At 42.0% G+C, this 27801-nt stretch overlaps 1 protein-coding gene across 1 annotated transcript in view; it reads left to right on the forward strand.

The window, feature by feature from the left end:
* Positions 1–1190: 1190 nt before the first annotated feature.
* Positions 1191–27801, forward strand: part of LOC147678511 (extracellular calcium-sensing receptor-like) — a 104725-nt gene continuing 78114 nt past the window's right edge. Inside the window, exons 1-3 of the mRNA XM_086945658.1 lie at positions 1191–1438; positions 21506–21797; positions 22897–23724. Coding sequence (XP_086801784.1) covers positions 1191–1438; positions 21506–21797; positions 22897–23724 — 1368 coding nt within the window. The remainder of the gene's footprint in view (positions 1439–21505; positions 21798–22896; positions 23725–27801) is intronic.

The raw sequence follows: 27801 nt of genomic DNA on the forward strand, positions 1-27801 counted from the left end.
TTTTTATTGCTTGCGCCATCTTTGAGATGTTTCTGCTGATCTTATTTACTGTATTCTCAGAACTATAATGCCTTGGACTGATCTTACAAGTACATTCTGAAGTGCTACGCTTTAATGGGTGGAGACAACTGCTTTATTGCTTGCATAATCGTTGAGCTGTTTTGCTAATGTCCTGTTTTCTCACAAGAGTGAGTGGCCGATCTTACTGTATTTTCACAACAATGATGTATGTTTAACTAGGGTTTTTCCTCACTGATGAGATGTGACTATGTGAATAAACGGTTGCCCTTGGTTAAACCACATTAATTGCAAGTGGCCATCTCCTGGGGAGTTGTTTCCGAGGTGGGCAGCGAGTTGCACCTGTGATCGCACTATTCTAGAGCACACTGCTACTCCTGGGAGTGTTCCGGCGCTGTAAGGCATTGCAAGCTGCCGTTTTTCTCACCTCTGAATTCTCCCGGTGAAAGAGGAACATTAACATCGATTCTGCATGATGCTCCACAAAATGTTAAAATGGGGAGTATTCCCACCTCCTCTGACTTACTGCTACCCACATTATGCGTAACTCCGCTGCGGAGGGAGACATATCGGGCTGAACTTCGCGTGCCTGGGCTGTGTGAGCCTCTTGGGCTTCGAATGATCTTCTGCTGGAAATTGTAAAATAAAGTGCCCGCCTCACAACGACCAATTAACAAACAACCTTTTGATATGACCATAATTATGGACCAGGTGCTCTGCTCCCGTGTGCCTTCCCCTACAGAAACCCTCCCAGCAAGGATGGTGTTCATATAAGGACAGGCATCTTCTGAGAGGGGAGCATCTCCGAGCACATATACAGGGCACATTCTAGAATGCATTTTGGCATCTGAAGGTCCTGGCGTTTTCAATACACAACCCAGCCCTGGCTGTGCTTTTAAAGGGCTAGCAGCAATTTGACTTCAGTGATGTCAGAATCAATTTTTCAGGGAAACGAATAAAGTGACCAGGTCACAGCACTTCCATCGACCCTAATACTAGTAATAAGGCATCTTAAAAAGACCATCGTCACACAGCACCCTCAGATGTGCAAAGCCATAGCACCCCGTGTAGTTTAGAATAGCAAACACGTATAATGCTTTCATAAGAACTGAATCAAACTCGTTTGTCATCGGAAACAGACCCAGCTGCTTAGGATGTGCAGTGTTCACCTAATGACTGCGGACAAGCATCGGTTGTGTTTTATTTTTCAGAAGGTGTCACTCTGCCTGCTCATCCACTGCCTGATGCCTGCATCCGTAGCCCAGAAGATGGGTCCTTCCTGCCAGCTTCCCACCCCAGAGGTCAACGGGGTCACTAAAGAAGGAGACATCCTATTGGGTGGCATCTTCCCGCTCCATGATGACGCAGAATTCCGCGAGGCCACGTTCGCTGTTGAGCCTGCGCCTGTAACCTGCCAGAGGTACACACTATTTGCAGCATTCTCCGCTCTTTTAATTAAAACTCGGCGCGGAAAGCTTTCACTGGTATTCTTTGCCTTTTTCACCCCAACGGTATTTATTTTTCGTAATTTTCAAATGTGTTTTTTCGTATTTTTAGAGGTTAATGAAGCGTTATATAATATTAGTACTAGGGTAAATAAAGGTCAAAGGTAGACTTTTAACTTTTGTATCGAAATACTTGAGGAGAGAGGAAACGAAAGAATTACGAGCTCCCTGCTCAACGTTATTTTACCTGTGCAAAGCATGCATTCAGCAAAATGCCAATCTTGCGAACCAGTAAACAATGCCTCACATTGAAGAAAGTGGACTGTATGTCTGTCTGTACAGCTCACGCTCGCACTGACACTGTAAGAAGCCGAAAGGGGCAGCTTCCTCCCTGAGAATGGTGAATACTGGCGCAGGGAGAGCAGACAGTGGTCCAAATCTCCCTCATGGCACTCAGTGCATGCAAATATTTCAGTCTCTTAAGTCCCAGCTGTTGGTACTGATATATATATATTGGGGTGCAGCGGCAGGAGTGGCACGGTGTCCCAGAAGGTGAGCCTATAGCCAGCCACGAGAGGCTCTGGGCACGCTTGTGATGTTCTGCTGCTGACATCCTAGCAGTGAGTCACATCACACACAGGTGCAGCTACTTTGGCAAGGCGGGGCCGAGCTACAGAAGTGGGCCGGTATACAACGTTTAGCACACATTTTTTACCACGCACTACACTTACAACGCAGGCATTACCACGCATACCATTACAACGCATTGCGCTTGGGGGCGCTCTAGGATAGGGAATAAGTTTAATTTTATATCCAACACCTACCCTAGTTTCCACGGGGACTGGATTTGGAATATAAAATTATACTTACCACTATCCAGCACCTCAGAGCGCTATGCGTTGTAACGGTATGCGTTGTAAATACCGCGTTGTAATGGTATGCGTGGTAAAAGTATGCGTGGTAACGTCATACATCCAAGTGGGCCAGTAGCGACTGTCTCAGAGCTGGACGTAGAGCAGAGAGTAGTGGTGCAGGAAGCACTGTGCTGCTGCTCTGTGCAGTGGAACAGCAGGACGCGCTTCTGCTGCAGCGGAGCAGTTACGGACGATTAAATGTCTGCAACTCATGTCAGTTTATGCATGAGTCGAAGGCGAGGTGAATGAATAGGGGCTGAGGACAGGCGCATCAAGTGCTTAATTTGAGAGGGAGGTTTCTGGTGCTTTCTTGTCAACACCAACATTTGTGACAGTCTGCGTATGGTCGAACTGTTTGCAAAATTTTGGGAGGAGCCCAACCACAGCTGTTTAATAATTCAATATACATTAAAAAAATGACTAATACGTGCCACACAAAGCTATAAGAATTGCTTGGGCGGCAGGTATTAATAATTTTTAATGGATGTTAAAAGTCTGAATTGTCACACTTGTTTGAGTGTGATGGTTATCAGTTCAATCAATCATGTGGTTGTTAAGCACGACTACTCACCGTAAGGGTTTCAAGGTGCTGCGAAGGCTGGGAGGTGCAGGTTCCAGTCCATCAACGAGGGGGTCTGTCGAAGAGCTAAGGTTTGAGGTTTCTCATGAAGATGAAGAGTGATGTCTGTCTGAGGTGGAGAGGCAGGGTATTCCAGGCTCTGGCTGTGAGGAAGTAGAAGGAACGTCCTCCAGATCCGGTCTTTCTGGCGCGGTGTAGGAGAGCTGGGCTGATCGTAGGGTCCTTTGGGGTGCGTGGAATTTGAGTCGGCTGTTCAGGTATGCTAGTCCGGTGCCATGGAAGGCTTTGTGTGCATGGATGAGAATCTTGAAGGTGATTCTAGCCTCGATGGGGAGCCAGTGGAGTGTGCGCAGGTGCTGGGAGATGTGGCAGTGTCTTCGCAGGTTGAGGACCAGTCTTGCGGCAGTGTACTGGATGTTTTATAGCCTGCGGGTGAGGTTTTTGTTTATTCCGCCGTAGAGTGCATTGTCGTAGTTGAGTCTACTGGTGACGAGGTGTGAGTGATGGTCTTTCTGTGCTCGAGGGGGGATAGTTGTGTTGGTACTGTCTTTGGCAGCAGTTGTAGGAGCAATGGATGGTGGAAGCTGCAGTGGCCTCCTTACAAGAGCTCTGGCACTGATGTGATTTACAAATTAAACAACGGGTGCAGCACCCTTCCATGGAGAATGTATTGTTAGGCAAGTTAGTCCAATGGAGAAGGGATGTCCTAAACTAGTGAAACCACCTGGTAAATTTTCAGGCAATCGCAAGGTTAAGCATATCAGCCCAAAGAAATTGTAGAACCAAAGAACATGCCCATACTGTGGTCATAGTTCATCACAGGGAGGGCATGGACATCTGGTAACAGCTTCCTAGTAATAGTACCTGAAAGATGAAATTGAGTCTTCAGGTTTATTCGCCATTTGCCACGGTTTGATGGGTGTTTTTCATCAATGGTTTTTTCATCAAAGGTTTTTCAGCAGGAGAGCCCAAAAAACCAAAAGTAGTTATTCTGCAGTATGTCTGGTCGAGTGGATTTGTTTACACTACGAATACATTCATAGGTAAACATTTTTGGGCAATGCAGTGCTCATGGGACATACCATGACGTGTGTGTCATTCAATGTGCTTAGTTAATTTCTACAATGGCTGTTAATGAATTTTCTTAGTTAGTTTGTGTGCTGCAGTTCCTGTATCATTTTCTTCTCTTAGGAAGGAAGGACACAAAATGTGATGGTCTTTTAAGAAAGCTGCTCGAAAACTGGGTGTTTGCTGTCTCTAGTAAAACCGAGGGGCATATTTACTAAAGAAGTGGCGGAGCGTGGCGGAGCGTGGCGTTAGCCTCCTTGGCATAACGCCACGCTCCGCGACTTCTGAAACCAGGGCTGCACCATATTTTCAACAAAATGCTGCAGCCCTGCGTTCCCCCCAGCGCTGGCACTAAAACTAGCAACCTAGCTCCAACGTAGGCTTCCTTACACCATAGTGCAAGGGTATCTGCGTTTAGGGGAAGACTGTTTATGTGCAGGGCAAATGTATGACATTACAACACACACATTTACAATCGCAACATCCATTACAACGCATGCTTTTACAATGCATTCCATCACAAAGCATTTTCAGAAACTACATTTACAACGCATGTCATTACAACACATACCATTACAATGCATACCATTACAACGCATATTACTTTTAGGGCAACAGTAGGGTAAGTGTTGGATAGTGTAGGGGTAAAAATTACTATTGCCACTCTAGTGAGTGCAACAGTAGGGTAAGTGTTGGATAGTGTAGTGGTAAAAATTACTATTCCCAATCCAGTGAGTGCAGCAGTAGGGTAAGTGTTGGATAGTATAGGGTTAAAAATTACTAATCCCCATTACTTACCTTATAATGCATTGTAATGGCATGCATTGTAGTGACATGCATTGTAATGACATGCGTTGCAGTGACATGCGTTGTAATGGCATGCGATGTAAGGATGTTGCATTGTAATCACTGTATTGTAAAGGTAGTGTGTTGTAATGACTGCATTGTAAAGGTTGTTTACCGTGCAGGGCACACATAGAAGATGCACAATGTCATCTTTTTATTGATTGTTTGTGTGCAGGAAGGGACACCTTCCTGCACATAAACAATCAAAGGCCTTTTGCTGTTTCTATGTGTGCTGCACAACGCAGCACACATGGAAACTGCAAAAACAAGGAGAAATTAATTTTTTTTCCTCATTGCGTCTGTTTAAGACCAGGTTTTCACTGGTCTTAATATCGGTGCTGTCCCATATTTACGCTGTCATTGTGAATATGGGGTAGCATCAAAATCAGTGGGTGTTGTTGTGGAATGCCCACCGTAACCCCCATTGTAAACCCATTTATGGGTGTGTAAGAGAGGGAGCATGCCTGGACTAGTGCATGTGGCAGTACAGATAAGGTGATTTTTTGTCCTCGATAAATCGACGTTGTGTTTTTAATCTGGCACAGTACTGTCTCTGAGCTCATTTTGTATCATGAATATTTGAATACAAATCGTTTTAATGTGACTTTGACCTTGTAGTATAGCAGAGAAAGAATTTACGTCTTGGATGTTGAGCTGTATATTAAAGAAGGTTGATTTGTTTCCAAACGGTACAGGAAACCCACGTCCACTAATTCTGTTCTGCATGCAGACTCTGGTCACCCCAAAAGACAAATTGAAATTATTCCCTATGGGGAATTTTTGCGGGCTAAAATAAACTGTTCTCTTGACTCTGATTATGCATTGGAAGAGCAATGTATCACAGAAAGGTTTCTACAAAGAAGTTATCGGCATGAAACTGTCCACAGGGCTAAAACTAGGGCTCCTCAAACTTACCAAAAACCTGAAAAGTCCGAGGTAAATTATTAATAACAATAAAACCAGGTAAATTAATAAAACAATTTACTGTGCGAGGGCTGCATCGCCGAGTTGGCGATGCAGCGTGTGCAAGGTAAAGAGTGTTATTTATTTAATTACTTACCTTACTCCTATCCATCGTATGTTGGACTCTACTACCCCCCACCCTGCCCCACCACCCGCAGCACTGCCTCGGAGTGCTGCCACTGTGTGAAGTAGAGATCTCAAATCTTTCTTCTGTTGTGAGTCCATATAGGAAATCTTTGACTGATATCATAAAACGAATAATATCATCTAGTTCTCCATAGAGGTACAATTTTGTTTTCTCCAGTCCCTGTTGAAATATCTTAAGTAGATTATATTTGCAGTTAGAATCTGGGTGAGAGTGGCATATTCAGAGAAGTGTTCCGCAATGTTATTGGAGGGTTTTGGCAGCCTGTAGATTGTATGTTGTATATGTGTTTAAATTTGTAAAGCACACTCGTGGAGGTAACTATGGTGGTAAATAATTATGAAAGGATTTGAAACCAGTGCCATGTTCATGCATTTGAATATGGGGTAAGATCTAATATCTGATTTGGGGTAGGAGAGAGTATCTATGAAGATTATTGCCACTCATACCCCAATGTGTATTTGTCTACTGTTCTTAGGTGAAGGAAGTCCATAATCTTTTGGGAGAAGTAATTTAGAATTTTTTTTGTCATGCAGAAAATATCTGCATTTGGTTGTTGAAGCTAAGGAATTTGTAGGTAGTCAGCATTTGCTGGCCTTACATTGAGTAAGGTGGCAGTAATCGAGAGGGTGTGTGCTAGTTTTGGTGGATTTTTCTCTGAACAGGTCTTTGAGTAGCTTGTTGAGGTAGGCTCTCCTTGTGGAGAGCGGTGTGTGAAGTTGGCCCTTGTGTATGATTGAAATTTATTTGGGTTGGATTTGAAAGATCAAGTTGATTCCAGATGATGTAATAAGCAATTGACCAGGAGCAATCAGTAGCAGGTAGTGGAAGGATTAGTTAGAAAACACCCAGGATTTATGCAGCCCTAAAAAATTACTAAGGCTGCCATTACGCTCTGGGAAATTGCAAATAACCCAGTGGTTCTGGACTCAGTAACCATGAGCTTGGAAAACATCAAGTCTAGTTTTACCTAGTGTGCACCTTGTGAAACTGTAGATACATTTTAGTGGGGATTGCAGTATATTTTCAGCCTGTCCCTAGTGGAGAAGTGTGGCTCAATGGTTAGAGCGGCAGACCCTGATGCAGAGGTCTAGCCCGGGACCAGGGTTCAATTCCCCACCTCGGCGGGTCTTTGTTTCAAAATTCCACGGACCTGATAATTCTTGCCTCGTGCCTATTCCAATCATGGAGTCCCACTCTGCAACTCTGGGCAATAGCTTGCTTAATCTCCACAACGGCCCCCACAACGCTAAGGATGCCTGGCCTCCACCTTGGGGGTGCCCAGGAGTGGACGCCTCACAGGGAAAGCCAGGATGGGTTCCACAGCGGTATTCGAACAAGCGCCTTGAGACCCTTGCGGGTGAGTAGTGCGCTATACAAGTATCAATTTACATTATATTACATTTACACTCCCCATCATTGCTATGCAGATCTGTTATATCCCTCTGAACTCTATTCTCATTCCTGCACCGCAGCTGGAAGCACTCCGCCTCCTGCCATCTACCAATTGCTGATAGCAGTTTGACTGCCAGGCAGAAAACTTCAGGATTGTTGAATTTATTGCATCTCGTGTAATTGCGGCCTGTTTGCAAAATAAACAGACACTTGTAATCGAGGCCCTAAAGGTATAATTGAATAACTGGGCCAGGCATTCTGATTAGACTTGAGAGTTTGTCAGGTGATTTGTAACAAAATCTTGCAAAAAGAAAAATTGATGGACGGTATGCTGAGCAATACCAAACATTCACCCTAGTACACAGATCTGGGCCTAAATCCAAAGTTTTTGCAACAAATGCCATTCCAGTTTAAACCCAGCCATATGCTAATCAATCATGTCCCAGCTCCCCATGGAAATAGTCCAGCCCTATCTGCAAGGCCAGGTCCTCCTTGGACAGGAAACTAGCATCCTGGTACCGGTTTCGGGGTATAATCCCTCATCAGTCAGGCTAGTGTGACTCCAGTGGCATGGTCAATCAAAGCTATTCACAGCCTGCTGATGAATATTGGCGACACAGGATGATGTATTTGACGAACTCTGAAGATGGTGTGTTAAATGCAAGGTAAAGGTCACTTAAGACTCCTTGGGCACAAAGGTGGAAGAGATATCTTTACATCATAAATATTTGAAGGTGTTGAAAGCAAGTGTTAAATGTGTGCTGTGATGTTTGTGTAACAGTGGGCAGATACAAAGTTAATGTGTAACCACAAATTTAGACTAGGGGTGTAAACATGACTAATAGGCATGGGAGGTTGCAGAAAATATTTGATGGAGCTGAATAGATGGAGATCAGAAAAGTTTATGGTTCATGGGCCATTGGTGGTTACCAACTGGGAAGAGGAATAGGGGCACAAAATATGTTTTTTGCCACTATGTTAATTGCAAGAGGTCCAGTTGTGAAAAACTGGAAGTGTGTATGTGTGGTCATCCTCTTGTCAACTTGTCTGGTGTTTATGCAGGGAAGAAGTATGGGAAGGAACTGGGACGGTCGTCTGAAGAGGAAATGCATCAGTCAATGCAAGGGGGAAATGACCCACGCTTATACTGATAGTGGCTAGGCTGAGACAGAAACAGCCTATGATGGCTTTCTTTGTGATTCATCTGTGAAAGAATTCTTGTAATTGATGACCAGGTTTTAGTTAAGCAAGCAAATGAAGGGAGACTTCCTAGGGGTATAACATAGATATGCAAGTGTTAATAAATCAAGGATGCATCTATTTACCACCAGGACATATAAGATATAATGCAATGAAACTGTTGATATGGTGCTAGTCAGTATAGGCCAGTATAGTATTCTACTTGTATTTGGATTTCAATGACAATATCCAATCCTTTAAAAATTAAGCAGCTTACAGACCGTAATTGTAAGGAGTCCAAAAGCAAAGGTTTACTTACAAACCTCAGGACCTGATTCACAAAATTAAAGGTTGACCAAAAGTCTAACTTAGATCAAAAGTCTAACTTTACTACTTTTCAGGTATTCAAAAGGGTAAAGTTTGACCAAAAGTCTCATAGTAGCTCATAGTCCATCCCAAACTGCAAAGCCAGGTCCTCTCTGTATCCAGAAACAAGCATCCTTGGACCAAATTCGGAGCATCACCCCTCATCAGCCAGGCTAGCTTGAATCCCGTGATGCAGTGAGCAATAGACCCACGACTTGGCATATCCTTCCAACTTAGGGTGACAGAAACAAAAAGAACAAATGATGAAGGAATGCTGAACTATGTAAACATTCTCACACCATCCCATTTTGGACCCAGCCATATGCAGATCAGTCTTGACCCTGTGCCTCACTGGAACAGTCCAGCCTGAAATGTCAAGCCAGGTCCTCCCTAGACTGGAAACAAGCATCCTGGGACCGGTTTCGGGGCTTCAACCCTCATCAGCGAGGATAGCTTGACTCCAGTGGCTCAGTGAGCAAGGGACCCGCTTCTGGGCATACCCTTACCACTTAGGGCGACAAAAGCAAAAGGAACAAATAATGGCTGGAATGCTGAACAATGCAAACATTCATCCCCAATCACAAAGATCTTTTGCTCACCACTCCACCCAAGTTTGAACCCACCCAAATGCAAATCAGTCTTGACCCTGTGCCTCATGGGAACAATCCAGCCCGAACTGCCAAGCCTGGTCCTCCCTGGATGGGAAGCAAGCAGTCGCGGACCGGTTTCCGGGCATCACCCCTTCATCAGCCAGGCTAGCTTGAATTCAGTGATGCAGTGAACAAGGGACCCATGTCTTCTTACTTAGGGAAACAAAAGCAAAAGGAACAAATGATGGACGGAATGCTTAACAATGCAAACATTCACCCCCAGTTATGAAGATCTGGATTTAATCCATTGTTCTTTTGCTCACAACGCCACCTCAGTTTAGACCCAGCTGTATGCAAATCAGTCTTCACACGTGCCTCATGGGAACATTCCAGCCCGAACTGCCAAGCCAAGTCCTCCCTGGACTGGAATTAAACATCCTGGGACTGGTATTGGGGCATCACCCCTCATCAGCTAGGCTAGCTTGAATCCAGTGGCGCAGTGAGCAAGGGACCCACGTCTGGGCATGCTCTTACCACTTAGGACGACAAAAGCAACAGGACAGTTTAAGATTTTTTCTATACTATAAAATCTCAGTGAGTACACATTTAATTCCTCTAAGCAATCAATTGATACAGAATTGACTGAAAAACTGAATACAAATATTATGATTGTCAGGGAATTAAAACGTCAATCAAATTAAAAAAAACATTTTAAACATGCAGATATGTAATCCAATAAATGTGATTATAAAAATTTAGTATACTGCATATTTGAACATGCTATCTACTTTAGAATTTTAGTGCACCTATGCAAAACGGCTTGCAATAATTTACTGATAGCAAAAACAATAGCAGGGGTCGGGTCACTTTTTTAAATTCTATGGGCCACTAAATATCTTGACAAGTCCAAGGACTGACATATTGATCGAATCCATTTGCGACGACATCGTTGAACAAAAAACAATATGTGTGTCTCAGTCTCGATCTCCAAAGCAGAAGCAGGACAAAGGCTTTTGGCCAGGTCCTTGTTCCATTTATCAGTAAAGGATCTCAAAGACAATGCTTAAGCAGAAACGAATATACAAGCTTTTGGCTAGGGGAAGAAATCGAAAATCTAAAAATGTTTCAAAGTAAGTGACCAATTTAAAATCAAGATACATTTTAGTCAATGATTCATGTGATCCATTTCTTATGTAACCTTCATGTATTTGTGCCCAGTAGCAGGTTCTCAAATTGATAATGTCAGCTTGAGATAATACATTTGGCGCATCCTATAACCTGTTAAGTTCCACCTTTGGAACCAATGTAAAATTAATTTGAGTCAAGGAACTGTCTTTGGGTCCATTCAGTTAGGTAGATCTTTGAGCCCATCTCTGTAGTCACTTAACTCTGGTGTAGACCAGAGGCGAACCCAGTACATTAGCGCCTTAAGCGCTGCCTGGTTGTTAATTCTCTTCAGTCCCAATTTAAAGTATAGTGGAATTAAAAGGGTGCTGTTGGGGACAGAGACCATCTTGCAAATTTAATTTAGGTGATGGTTAGTGAATGGACATCTGCATTGCCCCAGATCTAGGCACTGTACAGTGCGGCACCCTGTGCTTTTGCGCAAGACCTCTAGGGCAGGTGAAACATGACATTAACTTGTTTGCTTTTGTAACCTAATAATTGCATTTGATCTCTGTTCTATTAACACGGCACCCCTATTGATTTGTCCTGTTCATTTAAAGCCCTCATTTAGCTTAACCCCAAGGTAATCAAAACTATGCACCCTCTCAAGTTCTTCCCCACCTGTGTGAATGGCATAATTTTTGGACAAGCCCATCCTAAACAACAATTATTTCTTGATGCTGAGAAGGCTTTCTACCGGGTCGACTGGTCCTTTCTCAGGGCAGTACTACAGCGGATAGGACTGGACCCAGTCATGACTGCGCAAATCTGCTGCGCCATCTGAGCGGATTAGAGTCAACGGTCTCCTCACCCCACCCTTCCTCATTCATCAGGGCACGCGCCAGGGGTGTCCATTGTCACCTCTTCTTTATGCCCTTGCTGTGTCGCCCCTGGCGATTGACATCCGTCATTCGGCGGATATACGAGGCCTACTGCTCGGGGGGTTGAACATAAGATCGCCCTCTTCGCCGATAACCTCCTCTTGACACTCTCTGACCCTACGAGCTCCCTCCCCATGCTACTTGATGTACTCTCCCAATTTGAATTGATCTCGGGGCTCACAATCAATCTTGCTAAATCACAGGTGCTTAACCTTACCGTCCCCTGCAACAGCTAGAGGACCTGGGGACGCTATCCCCTTCCAATGGGCCCAATGATCTATCCGCTACCTAGGCATTAATGTCGTGGCTACACTAGACTTGTGGACACAGGCGCGTTGGCCTGCTTGTAGAAATTCTGTACGGGATAACCTCCGTCGTTGGAAATCGCTTCCCATCTCCTGTTCGGGTCACCTTAATGCGGTCATGATCTCACTTCTTCCTCAGGTGCTCTACCTTTTTCAGGTACACCCAACGCCTATCCCCCAAAGGGACATCCAGAGCTTACAGCGGGATGTTACTACCTTCATCTGGGGTGGGGGATTTTGTGCTTTTCTACAAAAGTCTTAATGCTACCTCGAGACAGGGGAGGGCTGGCATGCCCCGACTTCCATGTCTACTACTGGGCATCACACCTGCGCTATATTTCAGAGTGGGTGGTTCGCGAAAGCATAAAGCACTGGTTCCACATGGACAGGGCTGTGGCTTGTCGCACCCTGTGGGACCTAGCCTGGCTCCAGAGGGGTGCCAGACACCATAGCGCTCATATTGCCACCCCTACAAAAACAGTTTTGGAGATCTGGGACAGAATAGCAGTGACCTGTGGCCTTACCACTAGGGGTGGGTGGAATTTGCATAGTCGCACTATGCAAAACTCCGCAAAATGGTAAAAAATATCCGCGAGCACTCAAAAGTTCAGCGAACACACAGATTTGATTGTTCTGCCCATTTGCGATGCTTTTTTCCTGTTCGCGAGCGCTGTTTGCGTGCTTGGGGGGAAATATCTTGCGAACACGCATTTTGAAAGCGCGAACATGCAAAAAACACTGCGAAACTGCGGATTGCAGAATGTTTGTCAATTCTACCTTCTCCACGGAACGCAAAATTACCAAAAGTCCGCAAATTCCGCGAGCGAAACGGAATTTCCCACCCAGCCCTACTTACTACCTATGCCTCTCCCAACAAACCACTGGCGCATAATCAGAAGTTTCCCCCGACCCTGCACACCGCCTCCTTTCCTGCATGGGCAGCTGGTAAGTTCCGTATCATAGCTTTGAAGGGAGACTTTTTAATTCCTTTGAGCAATGCAGGAAGGACTTTAGCCTTCCTAAAAGAGCGCGCTTAGAATATTTTCATATTCACCACTGGCTCCACACCCCTTCCTAAACTGAGGGCGCAACACGCCAATGTACTCCTTTTGAAACCTTAGTCCAATCTTTTATTGGCTCCCGAGGGCTGATATTCAAGACTTACAAGGTTCTACAACACTCACATGCAGGGCCCCTCACACCTACCAACACAACTTGATGAGGGATCTTGAGAAAGATATTCTCCCTGACCAGTGGGAACAATTATGGCGGGATATTCCACACATTTTAAAACTGTTGCATAGCAGGAGGTGGCATATAAAATCTTGACCCCTTGGTACTATACCCACCTTAGGCTGCAAAATATGTTCTCCGGCTTTGTTCCTCTCTGCTGGCGCTGTCAGGCCTTCCAGGGTTCATTCATGCACATATGGTGGTTTTGTCCACTCATTAAATTTTTGGGGAAATAAATCCTAAGCCACATTAGGGAAGTGGTGAGGTTTCCTATACCGACTGACCCGGGGATAACGATTCTAGGAGTCAGTCCAAGGTCCCTTAAATCCATGACACACTCGGACTTGCTCTTGATCTTTCACATTCTTACTGCAGCGAAATAGGTTATAGCGCTTCATTGGAAGAAGGCTTTTACCTCAACGTCCTTGGTATGGCACACTTGTCTATGGCATGTCATGGCCATGGAGCTCCTCTCTCATAGACTGACACACACCAATGCTAAATTAAAGCGCACTTGGCAGCCCCTAGTCTCACACCTCTCTAAACTGGAACATGCCCGATCAATTCCTCCTCACTTGAGAGCCCTCCAACTCTTTGCCGACCCCTTACTTACACGGGGTGAACCCTGTGAGGACGAAGCGGGATAGAAGGGGGGGATACCTACCCTTTCTTCTGAAGAGACTGAATGTGGCCCAATTCCAGGGAACCTGCTCACCCTGTCCCAGGGCTTCTCTATACCAAGGAGACACTGCACAATCCTCTCTTCCCTCCTCTTCTTCTCTTTCTTTTCTTTTCTTTTTGTCATTTTTCTCCCTCTAAGTCTTTGGATATTGGGGATATGTTCTTTGCTTTCTTCATTTCTTCACAGGCCAGCAGAACTGGGGGTGGCTCCCCTGGCCTTTAGGTTCTGGCAGTATTTTGCAACTTTATAAGCCGTTGGTAAGGACAGACCTTAATGAGGTGTTACAGTCTACTAGGGCTTACAGTTTTAACCCAAAGCCGGGTTACCCTTGCTGGGGTAGGTAATAGTGTTATCTAGGGGCTTTTACATGTTTAGTACACTCACTCCTTAGGAGTCTCCTATTGTTGGTAGTTCTTAGTACTCTGCACCTTTTACCCAGTATAGGTCTGTAGGGAATGCGACTGTTTTAGCTCAGAATAGCTTAGCCACAGATATCCATGAGAACCCTGTCTGTTGTGATTCATACGGTTGTTACAACCTAGGGTGGGGGTCTCCAGTATACCTTCTATTATGCAGAAATCAACTGGTCTTTTGTGCTGTATCCTATGGCTATGTTCTGTGCACCATATCTTATAGCCTCACTACTGTAGACTAACGATATATACACTGTATCTTGCCTGCTAAGATCTACCTCTTATTGCTTACTACCTGGTGATTGTTAATGTTTTTCCTTTTGATTGTGTACACATTCAATAAAAGAGATTTAAACAAAACACCATATATTTTGTTTTGTTTACATTAGGCTCGAGGTCCCTTGACCTACTTGGAACTTGTCAATTAAAATTTACAGCCCCATCGGGGTTTTCAAAATAAGTAAGGAGTTATCCATGAATAAAATAATAGGAATCTTGCTAAGGTGGGGGAAATCATTTTTACAATTCAACAGTAAATCCACTACGCCATTCATTCATAGAATTTATAGAGTAGGTGCAAGAATGCACCTCTTTTGGACACTATGCTTGACAGGGATTCGTTCAGTTAATTCACCCTGGCTGGCATATCGAACCTGAGCAAAATTCTTAGTATAGAGTCTGATCATGAGCTGGATGAGATTGGTAGGAACACCCATAGATGACAAAACCTGCCATAGATTATTACGTGGAATACGATCAAAGGTGGTCCTGAGATCTTCAAAGGCCACATAAAATGTTTGTTTGAGTACTGTGACATATTTCCAATGTAAAGATGAAAATCTAAAAATTTGGTCACAGGTACTAATCGTTGTTTGTAATCCAGCCTGGAGGCTAATCATAATATCATTAGATTCAGCCCAGTTTAACAATATGTCCAGCACTTGTCATGCTAACACTTCTTGGTTGTGGATCAGACTCATCTGCCTGTAGTTAGAAGGGAAACATGCATCATGGCATTTCGGCTCCTCTCCATGATTCTGGTATCCCACCCCCTGAGGCTATTGTATATGACTTTAAAATGATGCATGGTGTCCAACCAAGTGGCTCTGTCTAATATAGATCTCCTGGAATTTAATTGGACCTGGTGCCTTGGCTGGTTTTAAAAGGTCATTTGCTCTAGCTTTGTCCTCAATGCTAAAATAAACTGATATACTGGTTTTGAGCAAGCTAAGGATTGTAGATCTGTGACTGTGACCTGATCATCTCTTAATAATGGGTCATCAAGATCCTTTGCAGCATACAAATCTGCAAAGAACCAAGACCAAAACCAAAAATTTTGTAAAAAAAAACTCAATCAGATTTATTTAGGCCCATAAATTTTCGGCCTGTGAATTATATCCGAAACTACGGGTGTGCATCAATTTCGGATGCCAAAATTGATGCTGGCCTGTAGTTTTGGATATACATTTCTGGTTCAGGGCTGAATATTGTGTCCATACTGGCTTTCATGTGAAGGCCGTTATCTTTTTGATGCCTTCTACTTTTTGTTTTTCCACAGTTATTTGGACTGGATTTCTCCCTTATTTGGAACTGACCACATGTGATTTGCTCATTAATAGGCCGACAATTTATTTATGGGCCTACATAAATCTGAATGAGCTTTTTTAACAAAATTCTTGATGGATGCTCTGCTAATTGTATTCTTTGTCCTGATGATGACAATACAACTTTATACTGGTTGAAACACCATAAACGCTTACCGTTGGCACCTATTCAGGAGTGTGCATTTATTGCCTTTCCTGGTTTTGTGTTTTGTTCTATCAGTCCTGTGAGACTTTTTTGCCTTTGCCATTGTTCTCTTTTCGTTTACACAGTTAAATTGTCCTTTGATACTGTTTTTTTGTGTAACTATGTGAGCACCTTTATTTGATGATTGATTTGTTTTATATGGTCTTAGTAAAAGTTATATATATTGTTTAATTGTGCACTGGTATAAATTTTTTTCTTCAATTTTCTAATTGAATTTTTGTTTATATTTTTTATTTCATGTCTTGCATAAATATTTGCTTGAACCATTGTAAGGATTATAGCTTTCAATTTTCCCTAGGTTCAGGTAATGGGGCTGCCCCTGTTTGATGCAACCATTGGGACAACTTCAATCACATGCAAGTTCCGTTTCAATGTGCTGGTGAAGATTCATCTGGCAATTGCCAGCATATATTTCTGAAATCTCCTGGTTCAGATGCTCAAGTGCTATATGTGAGGATTAGGGCTGGGTGATAAACTCTGCTCCACTAACGGAGTTAGCACAGTTTTAACTACTCTGTGTTATGCTTGTAAATTGGAGTTCTGGCAAAACTTTGTCAGCTGAAGTTTTTCTTGCCCACTGCTTGCCAACGTTAAGTTAGTGAGCACTAGTGAGATTTTGCATCCCCTAGAGCAACTTTTGGGTGCTCGAACGGCACCTTGTGGGATGTCTTAACATGAGCCTATTTTTCCAGGTTACGACCGTTCGTGTTGAGAAAGCTTCCACTCAAGCAGAAATTCCACTCAAGCCGGAGAAAGAAGTATTGCCCTCTTGCACATCACGATGTTCTGTTTGTACTGAGTTTACAATGTAGAAGAAGCTCCTGTCACTAAAAATCAGCTCCAGCAGCATGGTTTGCCGAATTCTGCCTGCTCATAGAACTCTGCGAAATCTGCCTGATATGGGTGCTATAGGATATGACAAGATTTTTTCTCCAATCTGTTTTTCTTTCCGTAGAACACTGTGCACTCTACACTTGCTAACATGAGAAAATTGGCATAACCCTAATAGGTATTTTGCATGGTAAACAGACATAATATCGATTCCAAAATATCGTTTGGACAAAATATCGAGTAAAAAATATAGACTAGCCAAAATATCGTCCAGACATAATATAGACTACAAAAATATCGAGTAATATCGATATTAATAGCCAAAATATTGAATCAAAAATATAGACTAGACATAATATCGACTAGATAGAATATAGCCAAAAAAAATCGAAAATAAGGTAGTTTTTAATATTTTTTAATAATTGTGTAATATAAATCTGTAGCGGGTTGTGGGTTTATAGGGGAATAGGGTGGGAAGTAATTTAATTATAATTAATTAATTATGTAAATTAATAATAATTGTTAAATAATTATTAATTGGTAAATAATTAGAATATAATTTGTAAAAAATAATAATTTATTATTATTAATTTTTAGTAAATTATTTTCTGTAGCGGGTTGTGGGTTTATAGGGGAATAGGGTGTGAAGTAATTTTATTATAATTAATTAATTATGTAAATTAATAATAATTGTTAAATAATTATTAATTGGTAATTAATTAAAATATAATTGGTAATTAATTATAAATATTTAATTGATAAATAAATAATATTTAGTAAATTATTTTCTGTAGCGGGTTGTGGGTTTATAGGCGGATAGGGTGGGAAGTAATTTAATAATGATTAATGAATTATGTAAATTAATAATAATTGTTAATAAATTATTAATTGGTAATTAAAATATAATTGGTAATTAATTATAAATATTTAATTGATAAATATTTAATATTTAGTAAATTATTTTCTGTAGTGGGTTGTGAGTTTATAGGGGGATAGGGTGGGAAGTAATTTAATAATAATTAATTAATTATGTAAATTAATTAAAATTGTTAATTAATTAATAGTCATTTTAACCCCTACGCTATCAAACGCTTTCCCTACTGTTGCACCCACTGGAGTGGGAATAGTAATTTTAACCCTTACGCTATCCAATGTTTTCCCTACTGTTGCACTCTTCGGAGTGGGAATAGTAATTTTTACCCCTATGCTATCCAGAGCTTTCCCTACTGTTACACTCTTTGGAGTGGGAATAGTAATTTTTACCTCTACGCTATCCAGCACTTTCCCTACTGTTGCACCCACTGGAGTGGGAATAGTAATTTTTACCCCTACGCTATCCAACGCTTTCCCTACTGTTGCACCCACTGGAGTGGGAATAGTAATTTTAACCCCTACGCTATCCAACGCTTTCCCTACTGTTGCACCCACTGGAGTGGGAATAGTAATTTTTACCCCTACGCTATCCAACGCTTTCCCTACTGTTGCACCCACTGGAGTGGGAATAGTAATTTTAATCCCTCCGCTATCCAATGTTTTCCCTACTGTTGCACTCTTTGGAGTGGGAATAGTAATTTTTACCTCTACGCTATCCAGCGCTTTCCCTACTGTTACACTCACTGGAGTGGGAATAGTAATTTTTACCCCTAAGCTATCCAACGCTTTCCCTACTGTTGCACCCACTGGAGTGGGAATAGTAATTTTTACCCCTACGCTATCCAACGCTTTCCCTACTGTTGCACCCACTGGAGTGGGAATAGTAATTTTTACCCCTACGCTATCCAACGCTTTCCCTACTGTTGCACCCACTGGAGTGGGAATAGTAATTTTAACCCCTACGCTAACCATCGCTTTGCCTACTGTTGCACCCACAGGAGTGGGAATAGTAATTTTTACCTCTACGCTATCCAGCGCTTTCCCTACTGTTGCACCCACTGGACTGGGAATAGTAATTTTTACCCCTACGCTATCCAGCGTTTTCCCTACTGTTGCACCCACTGGAGTGGGAATAGTATTTTTTACCCCTACGCTATCCTGCGTTTTTCTACTGTTGAATTTACTATAGTTGTTACAATAAATTTGAACCATTTTGCTTTGTTATGGTAAAAATATTATATATGTTTAGGTAATAATATGTATTTATATATATATATATATATATTTATTATTTTTGTTACATATTTTTGTAATTTACATTAATTATTTATTAATATTACATTTATTTAATCATTTTAACTAAGTTTATATTAAATATATTTATCATTATATTAGTTTTAACTTAATTTAAAGACATATAAAAAAACAATATTTTGACAGTCTATATTATTTACAGTCGATATTTTAGAGTCGATATTTTTGTACTTACCTGTATTAAGATAGAAACTCGATATTTTGTCCCTCGATATTTTTGTAACTCGATATTATGTCAGTGATCCATTGCTCCACTTTGGATAATTACATGCCATTCACAATAACAATGTAACCCTAGGGGCAAAATTTAAAGTAAAAATGTAATGCAAATGCATGGAAAATACATAACATGAGTGTCTTTTGTTCGCAGTGCTGTTTAAGGGCTTCCTTGCACAACAATGCAGTTTCCACTAAAACATAGTGAGAAGGCGGAGTGAGGGCGAGATGGGGGGTGCATACGGGGGGTACCCGTGGTACCCCCCAGCATTTGCATACACAGAGCGGCCGGCACCGCGCGGTGCCTGCCGCTTTGTGTATGCAAATGCATACATGCATTTTTAGCATTGTGGCGGGCGGTGCTGAGAGCACCGTCCGCGACAATGTTAAAAATGCTGGATTCGCCCGCCACTGTGGCAGGCACATCCTAATACCCCCCACAGGACCCCCGCCCTTATGGCGGGCGTTCCCATTGTCCAATAGGATGGCGGGCGGACTAAGTCCGCCCGCCATTTTAATGACCCCCTTAGTTTCAAGCTCACCATTTTAGCTTGATTGTAGCAGTGTAATATTGCAATTAGACCTGCCAAAACCAAACCTTTTGACAGGGCAAAATCTTCTTTTTCAAAAATCAATAGAATGCACCTGTGAAGGCATCAGGGCCTATAAAGCAGAGTGCATGAAATGTAAAGGTTGAACTTGTTCAAAATTAATGTTTATCATCTCCTTTACAGTGACTAGCTTCCAAAAGACATTTTACCGTAACAAGGTTGACTACTCCATATAGAAACAATGGGATGCAATATTACATGTAATAATACTCTCTTTGACTATGAAACACCTAGAGACATGATCATAGCACTCTTTGTAATGTTCATAAAAAGCCGAATGCATTGGTGACATTGGAATTTGAATAAAAAGTGGAAATAGCTACCTTTAGAAAGTTACCTTTCCCTGCCTGAAGCTCCTAGAGGCTAATTTGCAATATAACCTACATTTAGACCTCCGAGTATTCAAGTCCTAAATGAGATGTGGAAACTGCTTCCAGAGCAGAGACACAGTCCTAGCTGTTCTTGTTCCCTGGCAGGAAGATTCAATGGGGAGTGCCAAGGAAACAAATTTTTTCCAAGGGGCCTATTCTGTTACAAGGAGATGACAGATGACACCTGGCGAGGTCCCTTGTTTTGTTCCCCTAATCAGGCAGACACTAATCCCTGTGAGGAGGTCGCTGCCCCAGAACTCGCTTGGAGCTCTCATAGAGCGGGGTTGCTCGTTTCCCAGGCTAGACCTCTGGGATGGGTACAAAGGCTCTGCACAATGGCAGAAACGTTTCTCAATCTTGCACTTAGGCCGAGAGGGGTAATGTGGGATTGTTTGCCTTAGTGCACACTGACAACCTGCAATAGTGGGTAGGGTAACCCAAGGGTTGAAGAGGACTAATGAGTGAATTGTTGCCCTACTGTTTGTTTTGGATCGTAAGAGTTTTTACTTTTTCTGCAGTAAGAAATAATACAATGCTGAATTATGTTTCTTCGATGTTTGTTTCTTAAATGAGAGCTATTTGTTGGTAGAGAACATAGGGATTTCAAGTTGGTTGTTAGCTTGGGGGAAGGGGAGTAAAATCATGAAGGTTCATGTCTGCTCAATTTTACTTTGCTTTCTTTGAGAATAGGAATTATTTTGCATTAGCCTGGTTGGAAGTTGGGTAGTTGTTGGGCATCCAGTTCTGAATTAGTTTCTTTGAGGCAGGTTCATATTGATTTGCCTTTTTGTTTCAGAGCAGTGATGGGAAGGGAGGCTTGTTTGTGATCAACTGAACTTTGCAAAATGCCATCTGTCTTCTCACGTTGTGCTCTATGATGTGCACTTGTGGGCAGAAGGGCATTGACTTCCTTTGATAGCTCAGAAGAGTACCTGGAGGGGAGACTGAGTCCTGGTTGGCTTGGTGATGAAGGATTGTCACTGTTCATGTCTAGTTGTCTGTGGGAATGGTGTGCATTGGTTGGCCCTTTTATCTCAGTAAAATGATGAAAAGGAAACCAGTCCTGCTTGGCTTAGGAGTGAAGATCATCAGTGTTCTGACCAGGCAGTTGCCTTTGGCGAGCTTTTGTCTTCTTGCCCATAAGTAACCAGTGCATTTATCTCAACATGGAAATAACAAATTATCTCTTATTTTACTCTAAGTTGAATATGTATGCTGCAGTCACCTGCTACACAAGCCACTAAAAATTGTAAAGTCTGCAAGCATGTGATCTCTCAATTAATATTTCAGGTTTCGTCTCCAGAATTACAAATCCCTACAGGCCATGGTTTATGCTATTGTGGAGATCAACAAGAACCCGAGTTTCCTACCAAATACCACTCTGGGATTCCGTATCTATGACTCCTGTAGGGTAATGCAGCGGTCTCTTGAGGGCACCTTTTGGATCCTGGCAGGGAGAAAACAGCCTGTTCCAAACTTTAGCTGCCAGTTGTTGCTCCCACTCATGGGTGTTATTGGTGATGCTGGGTCCTCAAGCTCTATTGTCATGGCCCGAGTACTAGGCTTGTACAGGTTTCCTCAGGTAAGATTTAGAGTAAAAAATTTATTTTGTAAATAAACAGTACTGTTGGTAGGTGCTGCACCAGGTGTTAAAGATAGAACCGATAGACAATCTCGATTAAAACAAGGCAAATTCGATTAATGAAAGTCCTATTCACCTTGTTCAAATGTTGCAGCATGTGGGGTATAATAATTGTTGATAGATTTCTACTATAGGGTTCTTTTATATGAAGTAATAACAAAGATAAGACTTTCAGCACCTCTACTACACCAGAAATGTAACAGACTACACAGCAAAGTTTAAATGAGGACCAAAGATAATGCTGAAATTGACTTCTGCAAACTTCACAAACTTTTCTTCATCAGCTTCAGCATCTTCACAATGTTGGCAAGTATGTTCAAATTGTGTTAAAATCCAGGTAGCTTAATGTTTTGAAGAATGGGAATTCTCTTGCAAAATATGTTTTGGCTCAAGACAAACCTCAAAAAAGTGGCCAGATTTTGCAACTCTGCAGAATCTTGTGGAGATGCAAACTTTACACATCTACCACTGCAGCACTTTACTTCACATACCCTTTATTTAAAAGAAGCTGTCATACCTGAAAAATAATTTTGAAATTGTGTACTTGTGTACTGTTTCAATAGTGCCAGAAAATACTATGATGAGTCTTACTTACCTTTGTAATGGACATAGATTACCTTTAAGAGTCACAATGATTAATGATCCACTTTTGATTGACAACAATAGCCATTTGAGGATTTATCTCCAAAGGCAATCCATGCAGAAGAATTACCTTAAACTTGTTATCCCTGGGGCAGAGGTATTTACACTGATTGTTTCTTCACATAACATAAGGGTTAGAACTTCCTACAAAAGCATTTTCAAACAATACAAAGTGTCTAAATGAAAGAGACTAGTCTGCACACTCCAAGTGGGGTCAAGTGAAAACATCATTATTTTCAGTGACAGGGGCGTGGTAGGATGTAACAGAAACATAGTGTATTAAATGTTTCCTGTAAAGCATTTATTTTTCTTATACATGCTGTTTAGGTATTTTAACTATATTCCTCTTGTTAACTGATATAAAATATTTTGTTGTTCCGGTATGCTCTTTTTCCAGATTAGTTTTGTTTCAACAAGTCCACTCCTGAGTGATCGTAAACAATTTCCTTCATTTTTCCGCACCATCCCCAATGATGACTATCAGTCCAGAGGATTGGCCCAGTTGTTAATACACTTTGGCTGGACGTGGATCGGTTTGCTGGTAGAAGATAATGACTATGGCCAACAAGGTGCACATATTTTGAAGGAGGAACTGCACAAGGCAGGTGTTTGTATTGCCTTCTCTGAGAATATCATTCTGAGCCAAGCCAACAGGAATGCTTTCCATATTATCCAGGTGATGAAAAGCTCAACAGCCAAGGTCATTGTCATCTTCTCCAGTGATGCGGGTCTTGGTCCTTTAGTAGATGAGATGATGAGTCAGAAAGTGACTGGGAAGGTATGGATTGCCACAGAAGGTTGGTCTATATCTGCCCCATTAGCTACGGGGATTTACTCTGATGTTCTTGTAGGCTCCATTGGGTTGGCAAGCCGCAATGGTGAGATCCCAGGGTTTGAAGAGCATCTCAACAGTGTCCATCATTCAAGGTCAATGGATAATGGGTTTCTTCCAATTTTCTGGGAAGCAGCTTTTGGATGCAAGTGGGCAGGGCAAAAACAAATAAGTGCTGTGGATAATGCATCGCTGTGGTGCACAGGAGACGAGAGTATGGGGAGCCTTCAGAATGACTACAACGATGTGGCTAATTTGCGAGTAGCTTATAATGTCTACAATGCGGTTTATGCCACTGCTTGGGCTTTACATTATCTACATTTTGAAAGGGCAGCACAGCATCCGCTCATTAATGGAACCTGGAAAGATATTGCTGGTTTCCACCCATGGCAGGTAATCTAAGACATTTTAGTCGAAATAGTTTTAGACTACAAAAATAATCGTTAATGATATATCTCACTTGGTGATGTGAATCTAAAACAAATATAATTGAAACAATGGGAAATTATACAAATCGTTAATGTGCAGTTATGTGAGAATGTATACTATATAACGCTTCTCCCCGGAATATATTTGTGGAAGTCAAGAAGCACAACACTCTACTGCTCCTTTACGGATCATGTAGAAATATGAATGTGTAGTAAATAGTGAATGATACTTGCACAAAGGCAAATGTGTCTTCAAAACACACATACATCACTATCTTTTTTGAATATCACTCACTGTGAGATAGGGAAGGCTGGAAATGGGGAGGTTTCAAAACTTTGAAACATTTTAGTGGATTTCTCTGCATGTACATTCTTCTTCACATTGGATCTCCTAATGCCTTCAGGTGGCCCAGACTCTGTGATTTGGTGGTCCAGGACAGTGTGAAGGGCAATCTTGGATGAAGTTCTATTCAAACAACTCCCAGAACCCTTTGTGCAGCTTCTGACCTATGAAAAGAGATCTTCTTTGCTGCAAAGTCTGGTGCTTCTTTACAACTTCTCTCCAGCTCTGCATTCCTCCTCCTTGATGGTGCTGCAGTCCTAATAAAGAAAATGTGGATGCTGTTCCTCTAAAGGATTCTGCCTAGTTTATTAAAAGTGGCATGACCGTCAACCAAAAGGGGGGGGTGATGGTGTGGAGGTTTTAAGAGCACAAACAAGGAGGGGTGGGGGGATCCCGCTGTGGTGGAACTAGGGTCCTCACACACCCAGCAAGCTAAGTGTCAGTAAGTTTCAAACAGCAGGATTGCTGAGAGGTTGTCAGAGGCCACACCCCCTTTCTCCACCACTGTGCAAATACACTGCCTGGTGCAATACCAATAGAAGCATGTCTTCCCCTTGCCTCCAAAGGGTCCTTGGGGGCCAACTACCCCTCCTGTTAACATCAGTGAGTCCCACACATTGGTTTTGCTAAGTGGTGTTCGGCAGCCATGAAGGCAAACTGAGGAAACAGGTTTTGAATGAAAGTACAAATAAATCCTAAAAAGTGTTTAACTCTCCTGTGAGTGCTAGTCAATTATTTATGCAGCTGAATATATCTATCTATCTATCTATCTATCTATCTATCTATCTATCTATCTATCTATCTATCTATCTATCTATCTATCTATCTATCTATCTATATATATATATATATATACATATTTATATATATATATATATATAGTACAGCTCCAAACACCTCTCATGGAGCACTCACAGGTGGGTGCCTGTCTCGTGGGTGTGTCCCCACGTAATCAATATAAGCTCCTTTCTCCTTCCACTTATCCAAGGAAAATAGCACTCCCGGGGGTCATTTTTCAAGTTTTAATTTTCACAGCATACTCAACAGATGTGTTTCGGCTAGCCCCTTCTTCGAAGACGGATCGTGCCGAGGTGCTAGCTGAAACACATCTGTTGAGTATGCTGTAAAAATTAAAACTTGCAAAATGCTGTTTTCCTTGGATAAGGAGAAAGGAAGTTTTATATATATATTTATTTCTTATACCAACTGGTGGTCGCCAGTAGGTAGTTATAGTTAGAACCTAGTTTCCATAGGAAAAGGGTTTTTTGATTTGCTAATAATAATATTCAGGTCAGCTCTTATCCTGAAAGTTTGGGGTGATTCATCAAGCTGGGGCTGAGAAAAAAGTGGGTCCCAAGAAGTGTTTTCTCCATGTTAATTTCCATAGAAATTGTAATTACAGGCTACAGGTATGTGTTAGTATCTGTATGAATATGTGAGGTGGTGTGTGTATAACTATATAGGTGAGTAAATGTGAGTGTGATTGATTCTTTGCATGACTGACTAGGTATGTGAGTAACTCTATAGATGAGTGGCGGTGTGAGAGTGTCTGTATAGGTGTATGAGTGCATATGATAGTGCTGAATTGATGAGTGATGAATGTGTGAATGAGTGGATGTGTGTATAGATCTAGGAACCAATGAGTGGGTATGTAGTAACTGGTATTGGTGTGTCTATGGTTTCAAAAATGGTAGTCTGTATTTTAGAGTGGGTGCATTAAAGGTTATGAGGAGGTGCATCAAATGATCACGTGGATATGTCATCAGTGATGTCATTTTAGATTCCATCAGTGATGTCACTGACCGTGTCATGAATTATGTAATATGTGACATCATCAGCAGTGCATTGAGGGGACACAAGTTATATTTAGCTCAAATAACTCTAACAAATACATTTGTCTGGTTTTCCACGAATGAAATTTCAAACTAACTATATTATCCCTGAAACCCGTGTTTTTTTCAGTGAATTTCTAAGGTTTTTTAAATGCTAATCTCTAACTATAATGTCCCTAAAACCTATGTTTTTTTTGGTGAACTTCTAAGGTTTTTTAAATGATAATTTCTAACTATAATGTCCCTGAAACCTATGTTTTTTTTCAGTGATTTTCAAAGGTTTTTTAATGCTAATTTCTAACTATTCCTACAGAGGTAGTACATGTGCAGAAAGAGGAAGAAACGCACAGAAAGAAGTAAGAGAAATACAGAAAGAGGCAACATACGTCCAGAAAGACGAAGAAAGGTGCAGAAAGAAGCAAGAGATCTGCCGAAAGAACCAAAAGAGGTGCAGAAAGAGGCCTTGTTGCAAAGTCATCCTGTGCCCCCAACTTTTTACTGACTGGTACTGGTGGTTACTGACTCTGACTAACCACTCCCAGAGGCAGTGCTATCCTGAAAGACACTTAGAATACACTGAGAACACCTATATCCACTAGGGTACACTATGGGTTGGGGTATCCCTATGATTGGCATGAGGTTCCCTGTAAGGCCCTAGTACATGTTAGGCCGGGGGGTTAAAATTACCTCTAAGTCAGAGGTACAGAAACAAGCAAGAGAAGTGCAGAAAGTGGCAACAGAATTGCTGAAAGAAGCAACAGAGTTACAGAAAGAGGCAAGAGAGGTGCATAAAGAGACAGGAAAGGTGCAGAAAGAGGGAACAGGAGTGCAGAAACAGGCAGGAGAGACACAGAAAGAGAAAAGAAGGGTACAGAAAGAGGCAAGAAGTCTGCAGAAAAAAAGCAATAGAGGTGCTGAAAGAGGAGCAAGGACTGCAGAAAGAGCAATGTAAGGGCAGAAAGAGGCAACAGAGGTACAGAAAAAGGCAAGAGAGGTGAAGAAGCAGACAGGAAAGGTGCAGAAAGAGGGAACAGGGGTGCTGAAAGAGGCAAGAGAGGTGCAGAAAGAGAAAAGAAGGGTGCAGAAAGAGGCAATAGATCTGCAGTAAAAACAACTGAGGTCCTGAAAGAGGCAAGTGATGTGCAGAAAGAGGCAAGAGATACACAAAAAAGCAACAGATGTGCTAAAAGAGGCAAGTGAGGTGCAGAAAGAAGAAAGAGAGGTGCATAAAGTGGCAATAGAAGTGCAGAAAGCAGCAACAGAGGTGCTCAAAGAGTCAAGGGGGTTGCATAAAGCGGAAAGAGCAGTGCATAAAGAACCTAGAGACGTGCAGAAAGAAGCAACAGAGGTGCAGAAGGAAGCTCAAGGGGTGCAGAAAAAAGGAAGAGAAGTGCAGAAAAAAGCAACAGAGGTGCTGAAAAAGGCATGAAGGGTGCAGAAAGAGGCAAGAGAAGTGCAGAAAGAATCAACAGAGGTACAGAAAGGCAAGAGTGGTGCAGAAAGATAAAAGAGAGGTGTAGAAAGAGGCAAGAGAGTTGCACAAGGATGGAAGAGGGATGCAGAAAGATGCAAGAGGTATGCAGAAAGAAGCAACATAGTAGGCAAAAGAGGCCCAGAAAGAAGCAAGTGAAGTGCAGCAAGAGGCAATAGAGGTGTAGAAAGGTACAAGAGAGGTGCAAAAACAAGCAAGAGAATAGCAGAAAGAAGTAAGAGAATTGCTGAAAGAAGCAACAGAAGTACATAAAGAGGCAATTGAGATACAGAAATAAGCAAGAGCTGTCCATAAAGAACCAACAGATATACAAAAAGAGGCAAGAGGGGTGCAGAAAGTGGTAGAAGAGGTGCACAGAGAGGCAAGAGATGTACA

Source organism: Lissotriton vulgaris, chromosome 12, assembly GCF_964263255.1.
Source record: "Lissotriton vulgaris chromosome 12, aLisVul1.2, whole genome shotgun sequence".
NCBI classification, from domain to species: Eukaryota; Metazoa; Chordata; class Amphibia; order Caudata; family Salamandridae; genus Lissotriton; species Lissotriton vulgaris.